Source organism: Dermacentor variabilis, chromosome 1 (assembly GCF_050947875.1).
Source record: "Dermacentor variabilis isolate Ectoservices chromosome 1, ASM5094787v1, whole genome shotgun sequence".
In the NCBI taxonomy this organism is placed as follows: domain Eukaryota; kingdom Metazoa; phylum Arthropoda; class Arachnida; order Ixodida; family Ixodidae; genus Dermacentor; species Dermacentor variabilis.
The window spans coordinates 42,976,400-42,999,996 of record NC_134568.1 but is presented as its reverse complement, the minus strand read 5'-3'; the positions used below and the strand labels follow the sequence as shown (position 1 = coordinate 42,999,996).

At 46.5% G+C, this 23,597-nt stretch overlaps 1 protein-coding gene across 1 annotated transcript; it reads right to left on the bottom strand.

Annotated features, from left to right (window-relative positions):
• Positions 1-646: 646 nt before the first annotated feature.
• LOC142576733 (suppressor APC domain-containing protein 2) lies at positions 647-23,557 on the bottom strand. Its single transcript, XM_075687008.1, has 6 exons — positions 22,401-23,557; positions 22,199-22,323; positions 21,744-21,890; positions 21,159-21,260; positions 6,900-7,004; positions 647-6,636 (listed from the first exon to the last, which is right to left on the bottom strand). Exons 1-6 carry the CDS (start codon positions 23,293-23,295, stop codon positions 6,514-6,516), a joined length of 1,497 nt encoding a protein of 498 aa, XP_075543123.1. The 5' UTR covers positions 23,296-23,557; the 3' UTR covers positions 647-6,513.
• Positions 23,558-23,597: the final 40 nt, after the last annotated feature.

Here is a 23,597-nt window from a genome sequence, read left to right as displayed (position 1 = left end):
TGTGTACCATCTTGTAGCCCAAAACCCGTGTAAGGAGAGCTATTTTGTTTAGATACATTTATGCATTGCTTAAGATTGTATTTCATGTGCCTCCATGAACTTTTTTTGCATTGTACAGTAATTTCTTTCAGATTTCCAGTTAGAGAATGTTGAAAACTGGTGCATCATTGGGTCCTCGAACGTGCCCTCTTGACATCGTGACATGCTCAATGCATGTCACATTGTGGGCGTGATGCGAGGGTCGCTGTCGTGTTCAGGATGTTGAAAAAGCTGTGTGCTTTGGTATGCCAGTGTGGTCACACCCCCAAGTAGGCATTCTTTACAACAATGTGCCTGCTAGATTGTCGCATAAAAGGCTTTGATTGTGGCAGCAGTGCCAATTAGAAAGACACAGACTACATAGACTGCGTCTGTTGGAAGCATGTGAGATTATAGGTTCTCAAGAAAAAAAACAAAAAAACTAATGACTTAATCAACCAATTATGTGCTGAGGATGTCCATCTGAGGTCCTGAACCACCCATCAGGCTTAATGAAAAAACGCAGTATAGCATATGCAATACAGCATAGGCACTATAGCATTTTTAGCACCCTCGAATACTAAGAATGCAATAGTGCCTATGCTATATTGCGTATGCTATACTGCGTTTTTTCATTAAGCCTGATGGGTGGTTCAGGACCTCAGAAGAATGAGGTGTAACGGTGTAAGGTGTAAAAAGAAGAATGATAGGTGTAACGTTAAGGGATAAGAAAAGAGCTGATTGGGTGAGGGAACAAACGCGAGTTAATGATATGTTAGTTGAAATCAAGAAAAAGAAATGGGCACGGGCAGGACACGTAATGAGGAGGGAAGATAACCGATGGTCATTAAGAGTTACGGAATGGATTCCAAGGGAAGGGAAGCGTAGCCTAGGGCGGCAGAAAGTTAGGTGGGCGGATGAGATTAAGAAGTTTGCAGGGACAACATGGCCACAATTAGTACATGACCGGGGTAGTTGGAGAAGTATGGGAGAGGTATTTGCCCTGCAGTGGGCGTAACCAGGCTGATGATGATGACTATAGCATTGCAATGTAGCATACGTATAGCATATGCTGCTGTGAACATCTTGGCTAAATCTTGCAGTCATGCATGGCATGTGGAGCTCATGCGGAGCACGAAGTCACATATTTCTCAAACACTCTTTTTTCAAACAAGGCCTTCACACCTGCTTCAAAGCTGCCGGCAGCTGCCACATTTCATCATATAGCAGATTCCTATACACGGCTGCTTTTGCACAATGGCTGACATCAATCAAGAACGGTGCTTGGATCAGTTCACTTGTTCCTACTGTTACTATGTGTATTTATTGATGCAGTTTAATAAACAGGATGAAGTAAGCAAAAATCTGCTTTTGAATTTTGACAAGTGTTGCATACTACTGGAAGAAGCCGACTACAGTCTGCTTGCGCTCGGTCGCGGCCACCTGCGTAGGAATTAAAACTTTGGCCACCCTGCTTATCGATGTGGTAGCCATTGGGCCTCGCTAATTTTGATTAGATTTGAACACTCAACTAGCCTTGAACCACGTTAAAGTCAGACAATATGTATGCTCGAAAAGCATCTGCTCACTACTGGCTGTTCCTGGCAAGATGGCTTGGCAGACGTTGGTTCGCATTGAGCTAATGACAGCACTTCAAAATGCGCAAGTTGGATGTCACTACTATCCGTCGGTCAAGCTGTTGCAATTCAAGGCCGGTCCGTGCTACGTAGCATGGCCAGACTGGAGCACTTGAGTGCGAGCGCGCACTCCAGCCCTGTCATGCACAAAGCAAATGCTGTGCAGAAAAAATGAAACAAAAAAATCAATCACGCGTCTCATACATGCCTTTGAGGGCACAGATGACGAGCTGATTGCCCAAGTCCAGTGCAAGTGCTTTGGTGATTATCATCCGCCTCCCTCTCAAGTGATGTATCAAAGTGTCACAAACAACACCGTCGACGGACCGATAACGGTGGACGAAGTCTATGCTGCCATTCGCAGCAGCACTTGCAACACAGCAGCTGGGACTGTCAGAATCACGTACTCTCTTATCAGGAACTGTACGAGAACTCGCGGAGTTCCTAAATGACCATTGGCAATGCGGCCCACTCCCCCTCGAGTGGAAGCACGCAGAGGTGAAGATGATACCAAAGCCGGGCAAAAAACTCCAGATCGAGAACCTCCGACTGATATCACTTACTTCCTGCCTCGGTAAACTCTACGAACATATTATCACTAGCCGACTGCAAAACTATCTCGAGGACATGACCTTCTCCCGCATTCTATATACGGATTCCAGGCACATCTTTTAACCCAGGATGTGCTGCTTCAGCTAAAAGAAGAAGTCATTGACACTGCCCCAATGCAAGGAGAAAACATCATTCTGGCCTTGGATATCAAGGCCACCTTTGACAATGTGAGCCATTCAGGGCATTCTCGAGGGCCCCGCCGCTCTTCACTGCGGACAGTGCACCTAATTATCTTAAGGCATTCCTGTCGGATCGCACCGCCACAGTTTCTCTCAGCCCAATCTGATCAAACATTATCAAGGTTCTGAACAAGGGCACCCCACAGGGCTCCGTGATCTCTCCGCTACTGTTCAATGACGTAGCCATAGTTGGTCTTGCGCATGAACTGCAGTGCATCGATGGCATCCATCACACGATGTACGCGGATGAAGTCACCATCTGGGCCACACGAGGGTCCCTTGGAGAAAAAGAACATAATTTGCAGCAAGCAGCCACCTGCGTCGAACAATACATACAGGCACGTGGCCTCGCCTGTGCAACCGAGAAGTTTGAGTTCCTACGAATCTGGCAACACAAGCCCCCCCCAATCGGCGCAGAAGGACCCAGGCTATCACCTCCGTGTCGTTATCGCCGGCCAACAACTCCCAGAGAAAAACATCATCCATATATTGGGAATGGGCATCCAGTCAAATCGCCACGTAAACCACACCCTTACCCTCCTCCGCACTACCACCCTGCAGGTGGCCCAAAGGATATCCAGGGTCGCCACTCGTTGCCACGGTATGCGCGAGGAGGACACCCTGAAACTTATACGCAGCTTCGTGGTTAGTAGGGTGACATAAAGTTTGCCCTATCAATGACTTACCAAAGGTGAACAGGACCAAGTTGTTGCCATGCTCCGGAAGGCCTATAAGGCGGCACTCAAGCTGCCCCCGTGCACCCCTACGAGCAAGCTTGTCGCATTGGGTCTGCACAACACATATGCAGAACTTTGCGAAGTGCAACTCGCCATGTAACTTCAGCGACTTGCGCAAACACCAACTGGCCGCGCCCTGCTTCGACACCTTGGCTATACCGGTGAGCTCCACGAAGCAGCTCGCCGTGAGGCCATTCCAGACCTCCTTCGCGCCACCTATAAGGCTGCCCCCATACCCCACAATATGGAACCCCGATTACATCTTGGCCGGCGAGAAGGAAGAGCGGAAGCCCTCGAACTACAGTACGAGCACAAGAACACCACATATTATGTTGACACCGCCAACTACGACCTCACGAACTCCAAGGCAGTAACCACAGTTTTGGACAACACACTCCAAGAACTTACCAGCGCCTCCATACGCTGCCACAACATTACCGAGGCCGAAGAAACAGCCATTGCGCTTGCTCTTGCCCACGGCTACAGGCGTAGACGATCGCTCACAGTTCTGATGGACTCCCAGGCGGCTTGCCACAGCTACCTACAAGGTTGCATCAGCCAACCTGCCCACAGTATCATCCTGAGCACGACAGACACCGGCGAGTGTCCTAATTAATACACACACACACCCGATTCAGCATCAGATCATATGGACCCCGGGACACATGGGGCTGGAGGGAAACCAGGCAGCAGATAGGGTAGCTCTAGGGTATATGAACCGAGTACCCTCCAACTCTGCCCCTGAGGAACCCATTCCCATCGCGTGCGACTACTCGGCCATTTTAAACCACTATAGAGGACTTAGGCGAACCTATTCCCCACTCCACCGAACACTAAATAGAGAAGAATCGGTCAGTTGGAGGCAAATCCAAGCTGGCACATACCCCAATTTGCACATCCTCAATAAAATACATCCTACGGCCTACCCTCCTCGTTGCCCATGGTGCTCAGCTAAAGCCACCCTATACCATATCACGTGGGCATGTCAGGCAATCACTGCTGTACCCCCCCATACAACACCCTACAACAGAGCAATGGGAGGAGCTGCTGGCCAGCGAGAGCCTGGAAGATCAGCTGAGTTTGATTGACCGGGCTCACAGAGCAGCAGCCGCAAGCGGAGCCCTGGACCGAGGGCCCCACCCATGGGAAGCCAAGTACCTCTGACCACTCGGAGTCTCCCCGCAGCAATTTCACTGTAAATAAATAAGTTTTCACCACCACCACCCACACTACAGTTGCATGCAGCTGTGGTCTGCTATGTAGCATAGATGCCGCGGCCGCTGAGACAAGCCCGCTTGCTGAGGACAACTGGGTTTGGTGTGTCGTAGGCACCAATATCTGAAGTAGTGGCTTCTACGTGAACATCCAAAATCAAATTTGAACTGCGTGCCATGGTGACGTTCAGTAGGTGGAGTGTTGTGGGCACACCCCCACTCCGCCATAGCCTTCACGGTGCAAGGCATTGAAGAAGGAGTGGGAGCCCCACGAAGGTGGTCACAGGCAATCTTTGATTGCCAAAAACTCTGCTTTTGCTGAATGCATCGAAGTTTTATGTCTCTTCAATGTTCGTCGCTTGTTTTTTACATGCTGTTATTTGAGAATCATGAATAGCCGACTAGCCCGAATTTCAGCTCTAGCATTAAAGTACTTTTCGCTGCAAATTATTTCTGAAATAGTCTAGTTAAACTTCCAATGCATTTCTTGACTTTGATAAAGATTATTTCAGGGTCCCTTTAAGGTCACATTTCAGTGTTTAACACAAAGTAATAATTCCTGTGGAAACTCGATATGGTTCCAGTTCCTCACTTTTACCGGTATGGCTATTCCACTGCGATCAGTATTCAGTTCTGTGGGTGTACTTACGCAGCTTCAAGGAGACTATGCAGATAGAAAAAATCTGTTTTGAAAATTTCTACTTGCTTTTCAGGGAAACTATTGCACTTTTAGACATTTCAAACAGTATGCAAGCTTCCCATTGCACTACAAAGTAGCAAGTCCTTGAAAAACAAAGGACATTCCCTTTAAGCTTCTTGACAAGCTTATTTATGGCTTCCTTTCCATGCTTTCCACAGCACAGTGTGGATGGGTACCATGCTTGCAAGTGTTTTATTATGTCATTTTAAAACCTTGCTGTGCTTACCAGGCAGTCTATAAACATCTGTGGCACTTGTTGCATCGCCTTTGTTTTTAAATTGAAACACAGAATGGTTATAGTAAAGGAGGTCATAATTGATCATTCTTAGTGCTGAAGTAAACTAGCTTCTATAATGCAATTAATTGCTTAACGGCAACTCACTACAGCACAAAAAACACCTCAATGAAATTTCATATTAGCGATCCTCCTTCAAGTATTCTTATTAGTTTCCCTTTAAAGAGGTTGCTGCAGCACTGCTGTTTGACCTCTCCCTCATTTTGGTTCATCAGAATATTTTTGTATAAAGCAGCACACAAACGGATCATGTGGAATGTCAGTCACTTTCAGCTATCTATAAAGAAGAGAATGGAGCACATTTACTTGTGCACCAGCAAACAAAAATAAAGCAGTGCAGTACAGCCTTTCATGACTGGTCGGGTATTGCAGGTATTGCACGTGCCGTGTCAAGCTGGACTGAGCATTTTTAACAAATGATAAGAGGCCAAGGAAAACAGCAGGTCCCCAGTGTGCTCACACCAGGGGGAAATCACAACTTGTGCAGTGAGTGTGCACACAGCGTGAGCAAAACGTCAGTGCTTTAGCACAGTGGTGTCAACATCATGGGAGCTGGAACAACTTTTGCTCTGGTGGTACAACACAGTCTTGCTCTGCAGTAATGTTGGCAAGCTCAGCGATATATTTTGTTATCATATCTGGCAACCCAACACACTGTAACCTGAAAAGCAACAATGCCAGTGGTGGCCTCAACGTGGCAAGCAGAGGTTGCAAGCACCTCTGTTACACAGGGATAAAGAAATATCGCTGAGGTTCAGGGAAAAGTAAGGTGAGAGTGCACTGTGTATGCTGCCAGCAAAGATATGATTCTGATGGCAGTGGCTTAATGGCTGGCTGCTCTAAAAGTTAATACTCTCCACTGCTATCCGACCAGTTCCAGTATAACCGAGTGCAAAGCAAACCCGCATCCAGGTAGAGCGATGTTCAGCATAACTTCAGTGACAAGAGCAAAGATCTGTCCGTTTGTAATGAAATCCTTGCTGTCACCCTCTTGGCGGCATGTGCAGGGTTACCGCACAGTAGGTCCCACGCAATTGTTTACGCCTCTCTGCCCTTTCGCAAGAGAGACAGTCACTGCAAACAGCCTTTTGAAGAAAGCAGGTAACGCGAACGATGTACATTCACATGAGAGTCGTCTCATCAACAACAGCCCTGTGCTGCGATCGAGCCTGGAACAGCTCCCGTATCAACGTTGCTTTCTCTCTTTCCAGCTGTGCAATCACCTCACTTTTTTGGCTCACTTCCTGAAAGCAAAGATAAAAAACGGGGCAAGGGGGTGAGGGTTGCTGAAATAAGGCCATTTTGAGAGCACCAATAAAAGTAAAAATTTTGCTATCAGTTCAACCTTTTCTTGATGCCCAAGAGCAGCATGCCAAAGATAAAAGTTCAGTGAGCCTGTACACTAGGAATGCATGTTAAGCCTGTTTACAAAGCAAAGTTTGCATCTTCTGCCAGGTATGGCATGGAATGAAATGATGTGGTGAGGCAGTTCTTAATTTGAGCTTACCTCCGTTAAGAGATGGTTTTGCTCTTTCAGCCGCTGAACTATGGAGTTTTGATGAACGTCATAGGGTGGTGGCTGGACAGCCAAGTTCATGTGCGTTGGGAAGCCCTGAAAAAAAAAAATATAGTGTATTCTGCTTCATTTATACCATGAACTTAATTCATCCTTTGCGTTCATGTGTCGGGACTGCTTCAACATGCGAAAATATCATTTGCAGTTAGATGTCAGGAGGCACCCAACATACATCATCATCATCATCATCATCAACAATTTGCCCACCATCCTTCAACAAATCTGCTGTTACCTGATCCTCCCCAGCTGCCTTCCCACTTTGCGTAGCTCCCAAGGCTTTCTTTACTTCTTCCGGCGTTACCTGTGGCGGCGTTACCAACATACATGTGTGCAGGTTTCTTCTTGGTATTTGTTGCGGGCCTTTCAGGAACTTTTTCAACTATATTGTAATTGCACTTCACAGTGTTTGAGTATAAAAACCTCACTTTTCTAGGGTGCATACTTGAAGCAATATATGCTGTTTGTAGTGCGAAGCACCAAGAGGATGGTGACATTTTCTCCACATGGGCTTTACACAAAGGACTCGCGTGAGTTTATAAAATCCCAGGATTACTTTAGTATGATTTTAGCACATGTCCCCAGATGATAGCAAGCAATGAAAGAAGTGGTGATGAGGACACTAGAAAAAATGATTCCTGTGGCTTTCCCCCGCAAGGGTATGCTGGCTGTAGATTGTAGAAGTACCCGTCGAATAAAAATTATCTGAAATAAATTACTCACTATGCATTTGTACATTAGAGCAATTTTTCTGCAAGACCCACAAAATGCACGAAGTCATTTCTGACTGGAACAACTGCAAAGTGGATAAATGCTTATGACTGCTAAAGGCTAATGCACTATGCTACCATACAGTAAAGATGTAGATATCTTACACAGAGATGTGCTCTAAAGCAGGTAGCAAGAGGCCATCTATTGCCTTTTTTCTGTGTTCACAAGAAAAATGTATTAGATAAATACAAGTGCTCACACAGCTCTATATACATTATTCAGTAAGCACAACATATCACGTATGGAACAACGTGGAACAAGCTGCTGTTTGATTAAATAGGTCTAGGTTCAGCAAACTATACATACGCAATATGAAATGGAATCATTCATTTACAAGACTGTTCCCCAGATGCACTGTGGGCTATGAGAGATACTGCAATCGGCTTCAGGTTGATTTTGGCCAACTGTTGTTTGTCCAAATGCACCTATATCTAAGTAGACAAGTGCAAGATGGTCATATTAGGGGGAGGGACATGATGTAAAAAAATAGCAATTTTTGGCCAAAAAAGTGTGTTTCGAGTTTCTTGCAGTTTTGGGGTCTCCAATCGTTGTAGAATGTGCCAGAAAAATTTCAGCAACAACTGCACGGTAATAAAGTGAAAATTTACATTCTTAGATAGGCTGGTGGTGTCTTGGGTAAAAGAAATGTACCCGTGATCACTGTTTTGGAAGTGCATTTGCAGTGCAAGAAAAAAAGCTTAGTATAATATGGCTACAATCATTGTAAAGGTAGTTTTCCCCTCTTCTTTATAAGCTCACGCACTGGCGTCAAGGGTTCAACAAGATTTGTGTAAAGGCTGATGAATGAAGCCAAAAGAAACAAATTTTGGGCAGTGGCTGTAGACAAGGCTAAACTCAATGCCCTATTGGTGCAGGTGCTGTCACTTGACAACAATTTATTGCCACATGAGGCTTCGTTCCATCATCCGTTTTCATAAAACATGCAACTTAGCGCTTTCAAACAGTTTACGATTGCCATTTTTGGAGCATGTTGTGCCCTGAGGTCCCTTTGCCATATTTAGCATGCACATTTACATCTGTAAAATGGCCCTAAGTTCGGCACATACCATAGTTTTGCAAACTAGTGTCCTTTTGCAAAGCCAAGGAGAACAGCCTGCAGCAGTGAACTGACCATGTGCGGAAGTGACTCATGCTCTGGACTTGCCCGGCCACCGCGAGACTGGCGCAGCGTTTCCTTCCCCTATGTTGAATGCGTGTGTGTGGCAAGCTTGTGGTAGTTATGAAGCTTCATATTTTGCCGTGTTCCTATGCGTGCCACGGAAGCGAGGAGAGCAGACACCTTTTTCCCCTTTAACCGTGCGGGAAGACAGATCGCTTTTCTCATGGTGGCGCAACCTGCTCGCAAACTGGTTGCAAACATAACGGTCACATGGCCGCGGAGCCCCATGCGCCCATTGGACCTCTAAAGAACAATGCGGAGTGGACGAAATCGGCATGGCCGGTGAACGCTGGTAAGTGGAGGACTGTGAGCCACGACGAAGGAAGGACCTCAGGTAAACATTTCATTCCGATCCGTTGTTGTCCCCTACCATTGTTCCCCTTAGGATCGACCCCGGCAAACGTCGCGTTTGTAGCTACCCTGCTATCAAGTGAATCCTCAGGAGCAATAAACATTGTACTTGTTACTCTACAGTGTGTTGTCATGTTTTATGCTTGTCCTGGTACTGCCAAAGCCCGGCTGTACAAGGCAAGCAAAAGGGAATTGGGCATCAAGTTTATGCCTTACACACAAAGGTGGCTTGAGAGAACCAGAGTCTACAAGCTCTGGTGTTTCTAATGGCTGCAGCCCTAGCAGTCTTAGAATGACGAAGTAGTTCTGCGGAAACCTGCAGGCTTTTCTTTCGAGGAACCCGTATGGGTTTCCTTTGTAGCAATTGCTATGACCGGGTGGATGCCTGATTTTCCCTTTATCAGTATTAGAATGCTGGCCAAAAAGGGGATTTACAGAGTGCTTGGGAAGTTGGGCACTGTTTGTGGCATGTGTTGGAAATCGTGCTCGCGCAGCGCATCAAAGAAGAGGAAGGGAGAGAGGGTCTCGTGACCTGGGAAAACGCGGATGTTAGGCTTGTGACCTCGAGTACGCCATGTTAGGATGGCTTAACGCTCTGCAACAATAAACCTGGCAAAAGAGTCTTTTCCCACATCGTATTTGGCGCCGAAAACCCGGAGAGCCAGCCAGCACCTTTGCAACTTGTGGCTTTATCTGGGAGTGACCTCTGCAGCCAGACCATCATGGAGCGAATCAAGAACAAGCGGACTTCTCGCCGAGCGCAGAGCATGAGGATCATTACCGAGGTGAACGAGATCATTAAATCCGGACAGTTAGACCTTTCTGCCCTTCGTGCCCTGCATAGCCGGTTAAAGGCGACGAAGTCGGAGTTATCAGTACTGAACACCAAGTTGGAAACATTTATGACTGACGAGCAAGCCACAGCAGATTATGATTCCATCATGGAATATGAAGACGTGCTAACAGCGCTTTGGCCTCGCTCGAGCACAATGTCGACATGCTCAAAGTTTCCTCCTTGCCTCCGACATTTCAGCCACCTACCGCATCTGACGGAAACCAAGTGTCTGCTTCCTCGACGAACACGACACGTTCACAGCATGAGTTTGGCGCTAGCTAACCGAAGTTAGAACTTGTACGTTTCGACGGAACGATCACCCGATGGCAGCTGTTCTGGAATATGTTGCTTCATTCTGTTCACGAGAACCCGCGGCTGTCCGACAGGGATCGCTTCCATTACCTGATTTCGCTACTTGACGGAGCTGCTGCTCAAGCGGTCACCGGAATCCAAATGACAGAATCAAGCTACAGCGACGCACTTGGAATATTGAAGCAGCGCTACGGCAACCACATGTTGATCGAGCAGGGGCTCTTGGAAAACCTATAAATGCTCGGATCGGTGACATCTTCGAACGTTACAGCCTCGCGGAAGTTGCTAGACGACATTCAACTCAACCGACAAGGGCTCGCAAACCTTGGGGTGAGTACTTCATCTTACGCTTTGATGCTAGATGAAATACTTCTGAAAGCTATACCTCAAGATATGGTAGTAGAGCATTACAAGCGCGAGAGCATCGAGTCCACTATGCTATCGGTAGGCTCAAGCAATAGTGAGAACTCACCGGAACAGGAGTTAGAGCGCTTGCTGAAATTTCTTCAGCTAGAAGTCGAATATAGTGAGAGGTGCGCTCAGACTAAAACACCAAGGCTGAACGAAACATGTCCTAAACACAGTCCGAGCTTCAATATGTCGTCGACTCCTGCTGCAAGGGTTCTTCACAACAAAGCAGAAGTATTAACAAAACCATGGTTCTTTTGTTCAGCCAAAGACCACAGGACCGAATGATGCACCAGTGACGTTAGCTTCGAAGACAAACGCAGCATGCTCAGGAAAGATGGTCGATGCTTCAAGTGCACGACGAGGAGACACCTTGCGCGTGACTGTCGTCACAGGATCCAGTGTACCGCATGCAAGAGTAGTCATGCTTCCACGATGTGCAACGCTGTTGTTAACGAAAGATCGCCTTCTTCAGCACCACAAAAGACGCTGGATGTTGCCATGCATTTTGCAACGAACGGTACACAGCCTCAACTCGTTACGGAGATTCTCCTACAGACATTCCGTGCCTGGCTGACGACTCCGACCCACTGCTGTTATGTCCGTGGTGTTTTGGACAATGGCATTCAAAGAACATTTCTGCGGGAAGATGTCTCTAAAAAGCTCAATTTATCTCCCATACGAGATATGGATCTGCTGATTAGCATGTTCGGACGAGCTCGGTCACAACATGCTCGGCGGGCTAAGGTAGTCAGCATAACACTTCGGAGCCAGCACGAGAATGTATCAGTACATATAGAAGCAATCGTCGTGCCTTTCATCTGCAAAGACATGATCGAAGTTCCGCCAGATAACCAGTTGTTCCGTGCCATCGTCGCGGAGGACAAGCCACTAGTAGACACAGTGGTTTTCCCTGGCGTAACAGGTGAACCCGGAGTGAGTCTTTTGATTGGTTCCGACCAGATGTGGAAGCTCATGCCGAATTCAAGTGAGGTGAAGTGGGATACCAAAAACCGATCTCTGGTAGCGATCAACACGAACATCGGATCGACTATTCAAGGGCCCTTGGCGTTCACAAGAAAAGTTAGTCGGCAAACGAGCAGTCAGATATATGCTTTACGTGTAGACGCATACGAGAATGAAGAACTTTCCTTCCAGTTGCAATGATTCTGGGAAATGGAAGCGATTGGTATGATGGTTACGCCATCATCCAAACAAGGAGATGTTTGGACGAAGTTTAATGAAACCATCAAATTTCAAGATGGTCGCTATGAAGTATCACTCCCATGGAAATCAACTGGACCTGATATGACAGACAAAAGCAAAGTTGTGCTTTCATGACTGTATTTGTTGGTTCGAAGGCTTTCGTCGAACAATGAAACCTTGGAAGCGTATGACAAAGCAGCCAGACAGTACAAGGATGGCCATGTGGAGAATGTCAAGGACGTCCTAACATCACGAGAAAACGTGTATTACATGCCCCATCATGAAGTCATTCGCGAGACGTCTACTACTACAAGACTGCACATTGTTTTCGACACATCGTCGCACGGAACAGGATCATGCAGTCTAAATGAAAGACTGACCTTCTCGCTGAAAAACGCTGACCTTCTCAAGATGATAACCAGGTTTCGTTTGTATGTATTTGGACTTACAGTGGATGTACAGAAGGCATTCCTTCAGAGATCCATCAAGGAAGAAGACAGGGATGCACTTCGCTTCTTGTGGTTTGAGGAAGCTCCCACCAAGAACAAACTGCTTCCACGGCTCGAGGAGATCAGGATGATGCGTGTGCCTTTCGGAACCACTTCGAATCCGTTTCTCCTATCGGCTACGATTCAGTATCACTTCAACCACATAGATTCGAAATACCAAGAAACAGCTGCTCAGCTCAAGGAAAGCTTCTATGTGGACGATTTGGTATTTGGCACTTCAACACCAGAGGAGATATCCCACTTGTACGAACAAACCAACCCAGCCAATTTACTAACAAGAGGTGTGTCAGCCCCAGAGTCTTTGCACAAATTCTTCATGGTGGCTTGGCCCCGAATGGCTAATTACGCCCTAGCAAACTTGGCCAAAACAAGAAGAGAGATGCGAGAACTCACCTGAGGTGTTACTCGACGAAAGAAAACCAGCAGAAGTGGTTCTGATGGCCCTGAGTAGGACTCCTGAGCCTATATTAGATGTCACCAAATATAGTCGCTGGAAGACGGTCTTTAGAATCATGACTTGGGTGAAGAGGTTCATTCACAATTGCCAAGCCTCTTCTAATACTAGAAGAGAAGGTCCACTTTCTGCTCAGGAGATTTCAGAAAGTGAAGGTACGTGGCTGAGGATTTTACAAGCACAAAGCTTGGGAAATGAGATTGCTGCACTAACAACGGACAAAGCTCTCGACAAGACGTCGACAATACGAGAACTTCACCCGTTCGTGGATGCCATTATCAGGCCCCAAGACTCGCCTTCACAACGTAGCTGCTTTGGACAATGTAAAATGTCCTGTACTCCTACCCGCAGAGCATCGCTGTACACACCTCATCGTGGACAGCAAACATCGACGCCTTCTTCACAGTGGTGTCGGTGTTACACTCACCGAGTAGCGTGAGAAGTTTTGGGTAGTGCGCAGTCGCCAGTGTGTTAAAAAGGTGCTTGGCCAGTGCGGGGTCTGTGCGAGGTCTCATCTTTAAGCGGCTTCAGCTCCTACAGCCCCGCTTCCGATTGACAGAGTCTCGAGATCTCATCCATTTCAAGTCATAGGCGTCGACTTCACCGGTCCAGTGTTTGTGAAGGGAAACGGCTCTGTGAAAACATTCATTGTAGTATTTACCTGTGCCGTAGTGCGAGCTGTTCACTTAGAACTTTCCAGTGACATGACTGTAAATACCTTTTTATTGGCCTTTCGTCTATTTCGCGCCGTGGTTTGCCATGTGTAATTTATTCTGAAAATGCTTCAATGTTTAAGGCAGCCAGTTGCGAACTTAAGCTGACATATGGACTTCTACGCGATGTCCAGGTACAGAACTTTTGTGCATCTAGTAACATCACATGGAAGTTCATTGCTGAGCGTGCTTCATGGTGGGGAGGATTTTGGGAAAGAATGATTCGAACAGTTAAGAAATTCCTCAGGAAAACACTAATAAGAAGATGCTTCAGCTTCAGAACAGCTCCACACTTTACTAAAAGAGGTCGAGGCAGTGACAAATTCTAGACCCCTCACATACATTTCTGATAATGTTACGGAAGCGGAAGTACTAACTCCTTCGCACTTTTTTATCAGGTAGACGTCTCACTGCCCTTCCACATGTGCAAGTTAAAGAGAACTCGGAAGGTCGCACAGACACACTGCATGTCTGGAGATGTAGACAACAAAAACTAAACGACTTTTGGCAGCGCTGGTATAAAGAATACACCTTGACACTGCGAAGAGCACACAGCAGGTCACAGAACCTCAACTGTTTAAAGAATGATGACCTTGTCATTATTAGAGATAACAAAGTACCCATTACGTTTTGGAAGTTAGGTAAGGTTGTTAAAATCTTTAAGCGGAGCGATGGGTACGTCAGAGCATGAAAAATCCTGCTAGCAGACAACACAGAGCTCACGAGACCAGTTCAACTTCTTTGTCTTCTGTAACTGTGCAAGTGACATTGTTGGCCGCGGAGGATGTGGGAAATCGTGCTCGTGCGGCGCATCGAAGAAGAGGAGAATGCGGATTTTGGCTTGTGACCTTGAGTACGCCATGTTAGGACGGCTTAACGCTCTGCGATAATAAACCTGGCAGAAGAGTCTTTTCCCACAGCATGCACACGCTGTGCTATTTAGAAAAGGGGTTTGAAAAATGCCCATCCATGATGTCAGGAAATGCAGCAGAGTGTGAGAAAGTAGCTAAAAAGAAGTGGAAGCTTGAAGCCATTCTGACAAAAGAATGCAGAATACAAGAAAAAGGCCCCACGTATGCTCCAGTATAATTCTAGTGACCATATGTGAAAATGATAATAAACTGGCATACTTCTCAATTTTTGAAGCCATTCTTTCTGATTAAGTGTTTCTTCACCAAGTTCGCATTGGCAAAAACTGTCATTTTTATATTGGAAAAGGCAGACTTACTTGTAGGGGATTTACTGGGGTGAAATTTTATGCAGGATGCTACTACAGACTCAGTTCTTTAAGTTTTTCCTTTCTTACAGAAAATCTGAAATTTTGAATGCAAGGTGCAAATGCAATTGTAGTGGTGCCAATTATATATTGTGAGGGCTTCACTCTGCGTGCGGCTAGGGCTGAAGGCGAGCTCCGGATCTAGCCCATGGTACTTCATGGTACTCCCCAGCCCGTTACATGGGCATTGCGGCTACGTCGAGTTCGAACGAATAAGGCAACCAGCGGCACCAACTGTAACAACGTTTATTGCTACCAGCAATAAAGAACCCTGGCAGAGGGAAGTCCTCTCTGTAATAAGTAATAATAGGCTGGCCTCGTCGCCCGGGATAGTCAGGCAAACGAGGTCACAGGTTGTGGCAGGTACTCCAGTCTGGCAGGTTAGGAGTCCGGCATCAGACAGAGCGGGTCTGCCCCGGTGGCGCTGTTTTGTGCCTTTTTACTTTTGCAAGGGGAATGTCCTCCTCGTCCGTCAGCTACCTTCCCACGAGTCAGGGAGGAAGGGTGGGTGCGCGAGAGCGAAGCGGGAGAGTGCGTAGTGCGCCTCTCCCATGTCTATGCCGGCTCTCGACGCGACCGCGATGACGCGGGGAAGATGGCTGCGTGTGCACCCCACAATGTATAATTCTTTTTTCCATGAAAACTGGTTGTATATTAAAAAATGACACCACAGTGCGATAGTTAGTTCATTCTTAACATTATATAAGGTGCAAAAATGCTGAACTTTCTTGTCATTTCAATATGGTAGTTTCTATAACCAACCATAGTCACTTGAACTTTTGAAGAGCCAAATTGTGACAAATTGGCAATGTCACAAATTATTCAATAATAATCAAATTTGTCACCCTGCCCTTTACTATTGCTCTAAATATGCCTTATAATTTTAATTAAGGTGGAGCCATCGGTTCAAAAATACACTTCCATAGGCCAAGTCTTCTTTACAGGAGTTCTGACATGCTATCTTTGACTGACCCTATCTTTCCTTTTGTGAGATATATGAAGTTCTGGGCCTCGAAAGCCTGCAAAGAATAGTGGCAAGCATCAGAGAACCCTAAACAATTTACTGTAATAGCTTTTCTTCGAAGCAGTTTTGGTTTAGTTTCCCACGAGGTGTATTTGCTGCGATGCGATGCCATGACACAGGAGGTGGCCACTTGGGAGCAGGATATCGCAACACTTTGTCACTTATTCCTACTTATTTGGTGGTGTTATGTTGCTACATCAGGCTGCGCAACAAAGGGCAGCACAGCAGACAACTGAGCTTCTTGAACTTTATCTTCTGGAGCTACTGTGAATCATGTCTAAGCCTATATAGCAACTAGCTGAATTGATTGTCTTGCTTAACTGTTCTGGGAACAAATAAGCATGGCAGAAGCCTGGAGCAAATGGCCCAGCACCAGAGGATGCGACAGAAAGCTTCAGCCTGACACATGTGTGTCACCATAGTACTGGAGGCATAACAGCACTGGCAATGACATCTCATGATGCAGTACACTCAACTAAAGTGCATGGAAAACATTCTAAACTCCAACTCAGTAGTACCCTGCAGCACTGAGGACCCTGTGAGAGGTCTCTGAGGGTTTGTCCTTGCATGGCACATATAGTAGTGGTCGCAATAAACTCTTGTTGCTCATACACACAACAATGGACACACTGGCATACGCAATAGGGCGGGAATAATCTTTTATGAGCTACAGACACAATGTTTTAATTTATGTGTCTAAGATTTCTTTCTTTTGCGTGCCAAGGTGCATGTATATTGAGATAACAGTTCTCTGTTTCAGCCCATAATATCAGACAAATGGGCAGGAAAACTGTTCACCATCTAACATGTTTTATTATGCCACCTAGAAACAGTTCAATCCATGTCTGTGACAACAAAGTCAACATTTATGGCAAAACACCATGGTGAACCGCAAAATTTGGCGGCTGGGTAGTGCACTGCCTTGTGCAATATAGTGTCAGGTGTGCTGCGCATGGTGTCATTTGTGTGGTATAGCTCAAAAGTAACTTTTTATATAAAGGCGACAGCAAGTAGCTTTTAACATATTACGAGAATTCAGGGAAAAAAGTGGCCACATGTTCTGTCGTCAAGAGCGCAGCCGCACTTACAAATGTCATTGCTCATAATAACACGGGACTGCTGAATGAATATGAGCGAGTGGGGAGAGTATAGTAGTCACCCAGAAACCTCTCAGGTGACGGCAGAGGAAAAGAGAGTGCATGAAAAAAAATATGTGGCTCCCATGCACTGTAGGAATAGATGCAAGCAAAGCTTTCTTTGCTGTTGGGTTTGACTAATGATAATTAGCGGTGATGTTGATGGCAAATGTGTAATTTATTCAGTGTTTAGTTCAATATGAGAGTGGTAAGTCGATGCTAAACATTACCCTGCATGTACCACTGATGTTTGTCTGCGTAGTGCACAAAACACAGAGAAACATGTTTGGTTGAGGTTTTGTGCAAAATTGTTCATAATCTGCTAGAGGGATGAGCATTACCATTGTCTCACATGGCACATCACATCGTGGCAGAGGTGTTAAATTTTAATCGAATTATGGGGCTACATGTGCCAAGACCGTGTTCGGATTATGAGGCACGCCATAGTGGCAGACTCAGGATTAATTTTGACACCTTGGCGTTCTCTAACGTGTGCATCTAAGTGCACAAGTGTTTTTGTATTTCGCTCCCATCGAATTATGGCTGATACGGCCAGGATTGAACCCGTGATCCCGAGCAATGCCGCAGCCATCAAGCTACCATGGTGGGCAGAGAAGTGTTGACTTCACATGTGACCGCTTCCGTAGTGTTGCCTAGACCCTACGGTGTTTTAATGCAGCTTTGCATATGCAAACCTTGCGTCAGTTACCCACCTGATAAATTTGCATGGTGCTTATTTTTCAGAAATAGCAGAAGCATACCGTACCATACCTTCAGTTTGCCTGCAACTGCTTTTTCCTTGCGTTCTCGCGTCGCCTTTTCACTCTCCCTCTGTATGGGAAGTGCGGAAGTGGCAAGGCTGTTATTCACTCCATTTCGTGACTGCGTCGGTTGTACCCATTCTCTGCCTCCTCTACCCCCTCCTCTCTACAGTTCTATCTATGTCCACTCTGGGCTTGCACGTTCGTGGAAAGACAAGTGCTGCAGGTCATGGATAATTACAGCTGTCAAGAGGCTAATGCGGCAACTTCCAGGGGGCTCCAGAGGGCACCGTGCATGAGATGGAAAGGTTCAAATGAGTCTCTCGCATTGACTTTCCTCTCTGCCATGCTCCTCCCTTGTATATACAAGTTCTGAACCCCCCCATATGGAGTCCAAGACGACAGCAGCAACAGCGCAAACTACAAAGGGAGAGGCAAAGAAAGCTTTGCTTTAAAAGCACCTTGCTGTGCAGTGGTGCGCCATTCACAGCTTCAATCGGAGGAGTAAATTGCGTGGGCTGGGTGCTGGGAGTCATCAAATGTGCAAGCCGACAATGAGCAGGCAACAGGGTGCAAACGAACAAACTCTTGATGACATTTAAGCTCCTTATTGGTCAGCAATGTTTGTAGCCTCTGCAGTGCTGTGGGGAACTAGTGAGCTGGAGTAGTGTTGCACAAACCTTTTTGCCAAAAATAAGGAGGAACCTAGAACATTTTCTATAAGATTACATTGCCGATTACACTCCTGTGCCAGCAGGTGAGTGCAACATGCATTGCTCATTGTAGTTCTGCATGCTTTGGTTGGGCACTCATAGGGAATTGCCACCAGAGGTGCCTTACATGCCTGCGTTGTCAGTGTGACAGTAATACAATAATGTGACGAACATGCATCACACTAAAGCTGTCTGATAGCTAGTGCTACGAGTTGTATGCGCCTCCTCCTGGGTTGCCTTGAGGAATGCAAATTCAATGGGGCAGGAATCTGAAAGGCACTTGTATAGTGAAGTTTGGTGCATACTAAAGAATTGTAAGTGGCTGACCATTCTGGAGCTTTCTACACGACGTCTGTCATCATGCACACGCACAGCACTGGGATGCAAAAGTCAGTCAATCAAAAAAATGTTGGAAATTTAACACAGAGAGGTAACGTGGACAGCTGCAATACTTGGTATATAGGGTGTATGTACGAACAATGGCAGCCCAATGCCATGTTGGTGCACTCTGCAGCGAAATGTGCACACTGCCACAGCTGCATGTTGCATAAATGGTGCTGTATGCCTTAATGCTTTGCAGCCATGGTCGCAGAAACCATTTCGAAGTAAAAGAAGATAAGCTAAAGATGAAGCAGTGGAAACGTATGTTTTTTAGAATTCCCAAAATACACATATGCATGTGCAACTAGGAAATTTTCTGAACAGAGATAACGTGATAGATCTCCTGTATCAACATGTGCGGACTTGCTGTGAATTCTGTTACATACAGGGTCTGTTCTCGGCAATATTCTCAGCAAAAAACATCGGAGCAGCATTTCGCTCAACCGAAACAATCCTCTCCAAGTCGAGGAAGTGGCCATAGCCCTCGCACACTCCCAAACAGAGGTTGAAGTCATAGTGACCGACTCCCTACAGGCGTGCCGCAACATTGCTAGCGGCAGAATTCATACCACTACGCTCCAGATCATAAATCAAAAGCCGCCAATGAGATCAGTCATGATCATCTGGGCGCCAGCTTATCACAGCATTCCTGGCAACGAGGTCACCAACCATGTGGCTCGAGATTTGACCCACCGAGCTGAGGAATCTTAACCCGAGTGCATGCACCCTCTAGTCTCGTACCAAGACATCACACAACGCTACAATCTAACCCGCAGAACATATGCACCCCCACACAAGTCACTACCTAGAGAGCAGGAGCAATTCCTCCAAGCTCTACAGGTTAATACATTCCCCCACCCAACCAGAAATCACCTCATAGCCCCTACACAATTCTCTCCGCAATGCCACTTTTGCACTGAGCCCGGGTCGCTCAGGCACATAGTGGGGGTTGCAGAGCGGCACCGTTAAATCCTCTGAACCCTTACCACACCAACAAGCTTTGGGAGAGAGCTTTGGCCAGCTCCGACCTCGAGGATCAGCAACGGCTGACTGCGAGGGCCCAGAATACGGCCCGAGCTCAAAGCATTCTGGAATGAGGACGCCTCTCCATAGCTGCATTTACCTAATTAAAATGTTTATTCTCTCTCTCTCTCAGCGCTTCATAACAGGTACGTGAACCATTGGTGATTTGACTAAGCTTATGTGTCACATGCAAACGTATCGAATTATAGTCATGCATATTTTTCGCTCTCGTTTTCGAGGCGGGGCAGCATGCACAGATTTAGCACTGTGTTGACATAGAATTGGCGCAAGTATCTTTTACCTTGTGTGTGTCGCTGCATAGCCATCAATTTACAAATATAGCACGTAAACAAGGCTCCACTCTACTATGTTTTCATGTTGTAGGTAGCTTGTCAGAAGTGTTTGATGACTGCAACCTCAACTGGGCAACACATTGGGTTTGCACTGAACTGCGGAGCGCTCAAGTGCTTGGGAGTGGTTAACTCTAATTGGGGGAAAAAAAAAAAATGACCCCAGCTTTAGTTGCGAAGAAGGGCAAAGCATGAGATCTAAAATGTTTGTTTACCAGTGCAATAATTATCATTGTGTTGGCCGATACTTATTTCTTCAGCCATGGCTCATAAACCCAGCTGTTTGTGAGGAAGTTGTGCCTCTCCAATGCATTCTGCAACTTCAATTGATTCTGGCTAAAAAATCTGGTTCACAAAACAAGGAATTCGTAAATTTCTCAAGGCACTGACGCAGCATCATTCGTTCGTACCACAGTTGCCCCAGCGCAGCACGACATGGTCGACACTACATAGCTTTACCTTCTCCTTGTATCAGGCCCTGTCGTTTCCATGAGCATTGTCACGTAACCAAAATAATCTGTAGTTGTAGTAGCATTCGTTGTTGCCAGTGCACATGGTAATACACAAAAAACAATCAACAGTTTGAGCACGACTTTGGCGTGCTGCCCGCAATGCGTCGCATTGAGAGCGTGCACACGTTGCCCGTGCATACACCCTACCCTACCAGCACAAAAGAAGGAGTGTAACAAAGTGAATAAGCTTTGTGCTTAATCTCTGGAAAAGTGAAGACAGGGCACTTTTGAAAAGGTACCCCAATTGAGAAATACTGCAACAGGATCTGCACACCTACCTTGTCTGAACTGTCAATCAATGCATTAAGGTGTTGGTTAGCATCCAAGATTCTTGCCAGTTGGAATCTCAGTCTTTCATCTTGGGCGTCCATGGAATACTCCTGTCAAAGAGAAAATAAGAAATGTGCTCACATGCTACCCACTTCATAACACAGGAGAAATTAACAAAGCCTTTGATTCTGTGATTGCCCAACCATAACCATATGTTCCATGATTCTGTAATTGCAACAGCATACTACATGGTGAACCATCACAGGATAGAAAGAACACACTGCACATTCAATCACAAGGTGCACTACTAGACAATATGAACGAACACCACAAAGCACCAAATTCTAGCAATGTTTTAATGCAGCAAGCTTTCAGACACTTGTGGCAGCTGGCCTTGATGAAGAGCAGTATATTTTCTTGAAAGAAATTGTAATGCTCTGCACATAAAAAAATTTGTGGTGTATTATATAACAATGAAAATATCATTTTCAAACTTTGGCTACATACAAAGCAGCAAACTGCAACAGAGCATCTAACAGCATCATGAGGTATGCTCAGTTAGGCAATGAAGTGTTGCAAAATGTGTTGCTTACTGGTGTTGCATGACACTTTCCAGCTTGCTGCATTTTTTCCTGAACAGCACTGATGCGCTGCTGGTACCACTCTCTAGCTCGCTCTATGGCATGAAGACCTTGCTGGAGTGCATCCTTTTCATGCTCTAGTTGCTTCATACGCCGCAGCTGCAAGAACCAAAAAAATGTTGTCATGCACCTAATTTAAGCTTGAATCACAACCATCCTTAATACTCCCAAGTATCAAATGCACAACAGTAGAACCACACTTGCTTTGTACCACTATGAGTTTCAAAAGCTACTTTGGCAGTATTCTTAATGTGCCATTATCTTAGACAAGAATGGTGACAGCGTTTTGTTGCAGCTCATCTGATAACAGAAACTGCAAACGCTTACTTCATAGTGTTCATGCTTAACTTTACCTCAAGCAGGCACCACTAAAGTCCATGCACCGAGAAATTAACAGATGTCATTACCATGTTATACTCTATGCCGTGACCCAGTGTGTGCCTACGCGGTTCTTTCTTCTTTGGAAACTTGCGCTCTGGTGCTGCTGGGTGAGCTGGTGCAGCTGGCAGAACACTTTTCGTTTTGCTTGAGCCTGCAGATAGACAGTTCAGTGAGTCACTAGTATGTGCCCATTCCTGCTTATATTGAGAAATCCAAGCAAACACATACTCGCGTTGTCGTCAGTGCCCTGCTCAGGGTTTTTGTTCTCTTTTTGTGCATCAGGATTGCGCCTGTGGGCCTGCGGTGGCTGACTCTTCGCCAGCTCCGAACTCGGATCGGGAGTTTTGCTGCGCACCCGGCTGAATCTCAATATCCCCGATGGCTCCGCCGAAGCTTGCTGGGGTCCGTGGTGCAGCCTGTTGTCACTTCGATAACCCCTTAGCTTGCTCGGCAACTCTCGAGCATTCGTGGGGGCCCGACGCGGATCGTTAGACATCCTGGGCTGCTCGGCGCCCGTCGTGTTTTGGAGGTGCGGCACACTTACGGATCTCTGCTGCGTGGCCACAACATTGGGCCGTACCGTCGCCGTGTTCGAAGGCGGCCGAACTGCCGACAACCTATTAAGGGACCGGTCCGAGCCACCGTAAACCTTGGCCGAAGGCTTTGAAAGGCTATTTCCTTGCCCGTTTGACCTTTCGACACGGTCAGGGAGCGGCACGGACGAAGGCCGTCCTCTAGGTTCGGCGACCTGACCTAGAGGTTGCGGCGGTGCGGGCGGCATGACGCTGCGATGTCTTTGCAGAACGCCCTGCTGGACAGGCTGACGGTGGTTCGACACCCGATGACGGAGCAAGCAGATTTTTAGCCCAGCACAAAAGCGCTCGAACGTCAGCTGACCATTCGGCGGAGTGACCTTCTGCAGGGACTCGATTACGCCGTTAGGAACAACCGAAGATGCACTGTCGTCGCGACCACTTGCCCACCGTGCCTCTATATCCTTGAGATTGATGTGACCAGCCTTCTGATCATCCATAATATCAAATAAGGTCTTCATGGCCACCACAAAGCGTTTAGGTAAGTCGTCCAAGGATGGTTTGATGTGTCGCTGAGTCGAACTTGTCATGTTTGCCAACGTCCACGCCGTTACCACAGCACAAAACGTGATCGCAGACAACACCTATGCGATTGTTCGTCGCGCGCAACCACAGAATACACTACCTCTTGATTGCCAAGCACAGACTCAACGGAGCGAGGCGAGTCAACGGAGTGAAGTTGTTGAAGTCGGTCGAGTGAAGCGGCAACCGCGGGACGACAGGCATCGGTGGGACTGTCATAGAATAAAGAACCAACTACCAACAGTTGCCGCTGTTGCTCAACAAAAAACACGTCCGTTTTCTGGCTCATGATTGGCTACTGACTTGAGTT

Bases quoted from the DNA above. Each gene is read 5' to 3' on its own strand.
- LOC142576733 (XM_075687008.1), bottom strand. From the start codon at position 23,295: ATGACAAGTTCGACTCAGCGACACATCAAACCATCCTTGGACGACTTA. The intron at 22,324-22,400 runs GTATGTGTTTGC...GTCTATCTGCAG, and splicing joins GGGCACTGACGACAACGCGA to GCTCAAGCAAAACGAAAAGT. The intron at 21,261-21,743 runs GTAAGCAACACA...TCTCTTTGACAG, and splicing joins GAAAGTGTCATGCAACACCA to GAGTATTCCATGGACGCCCA.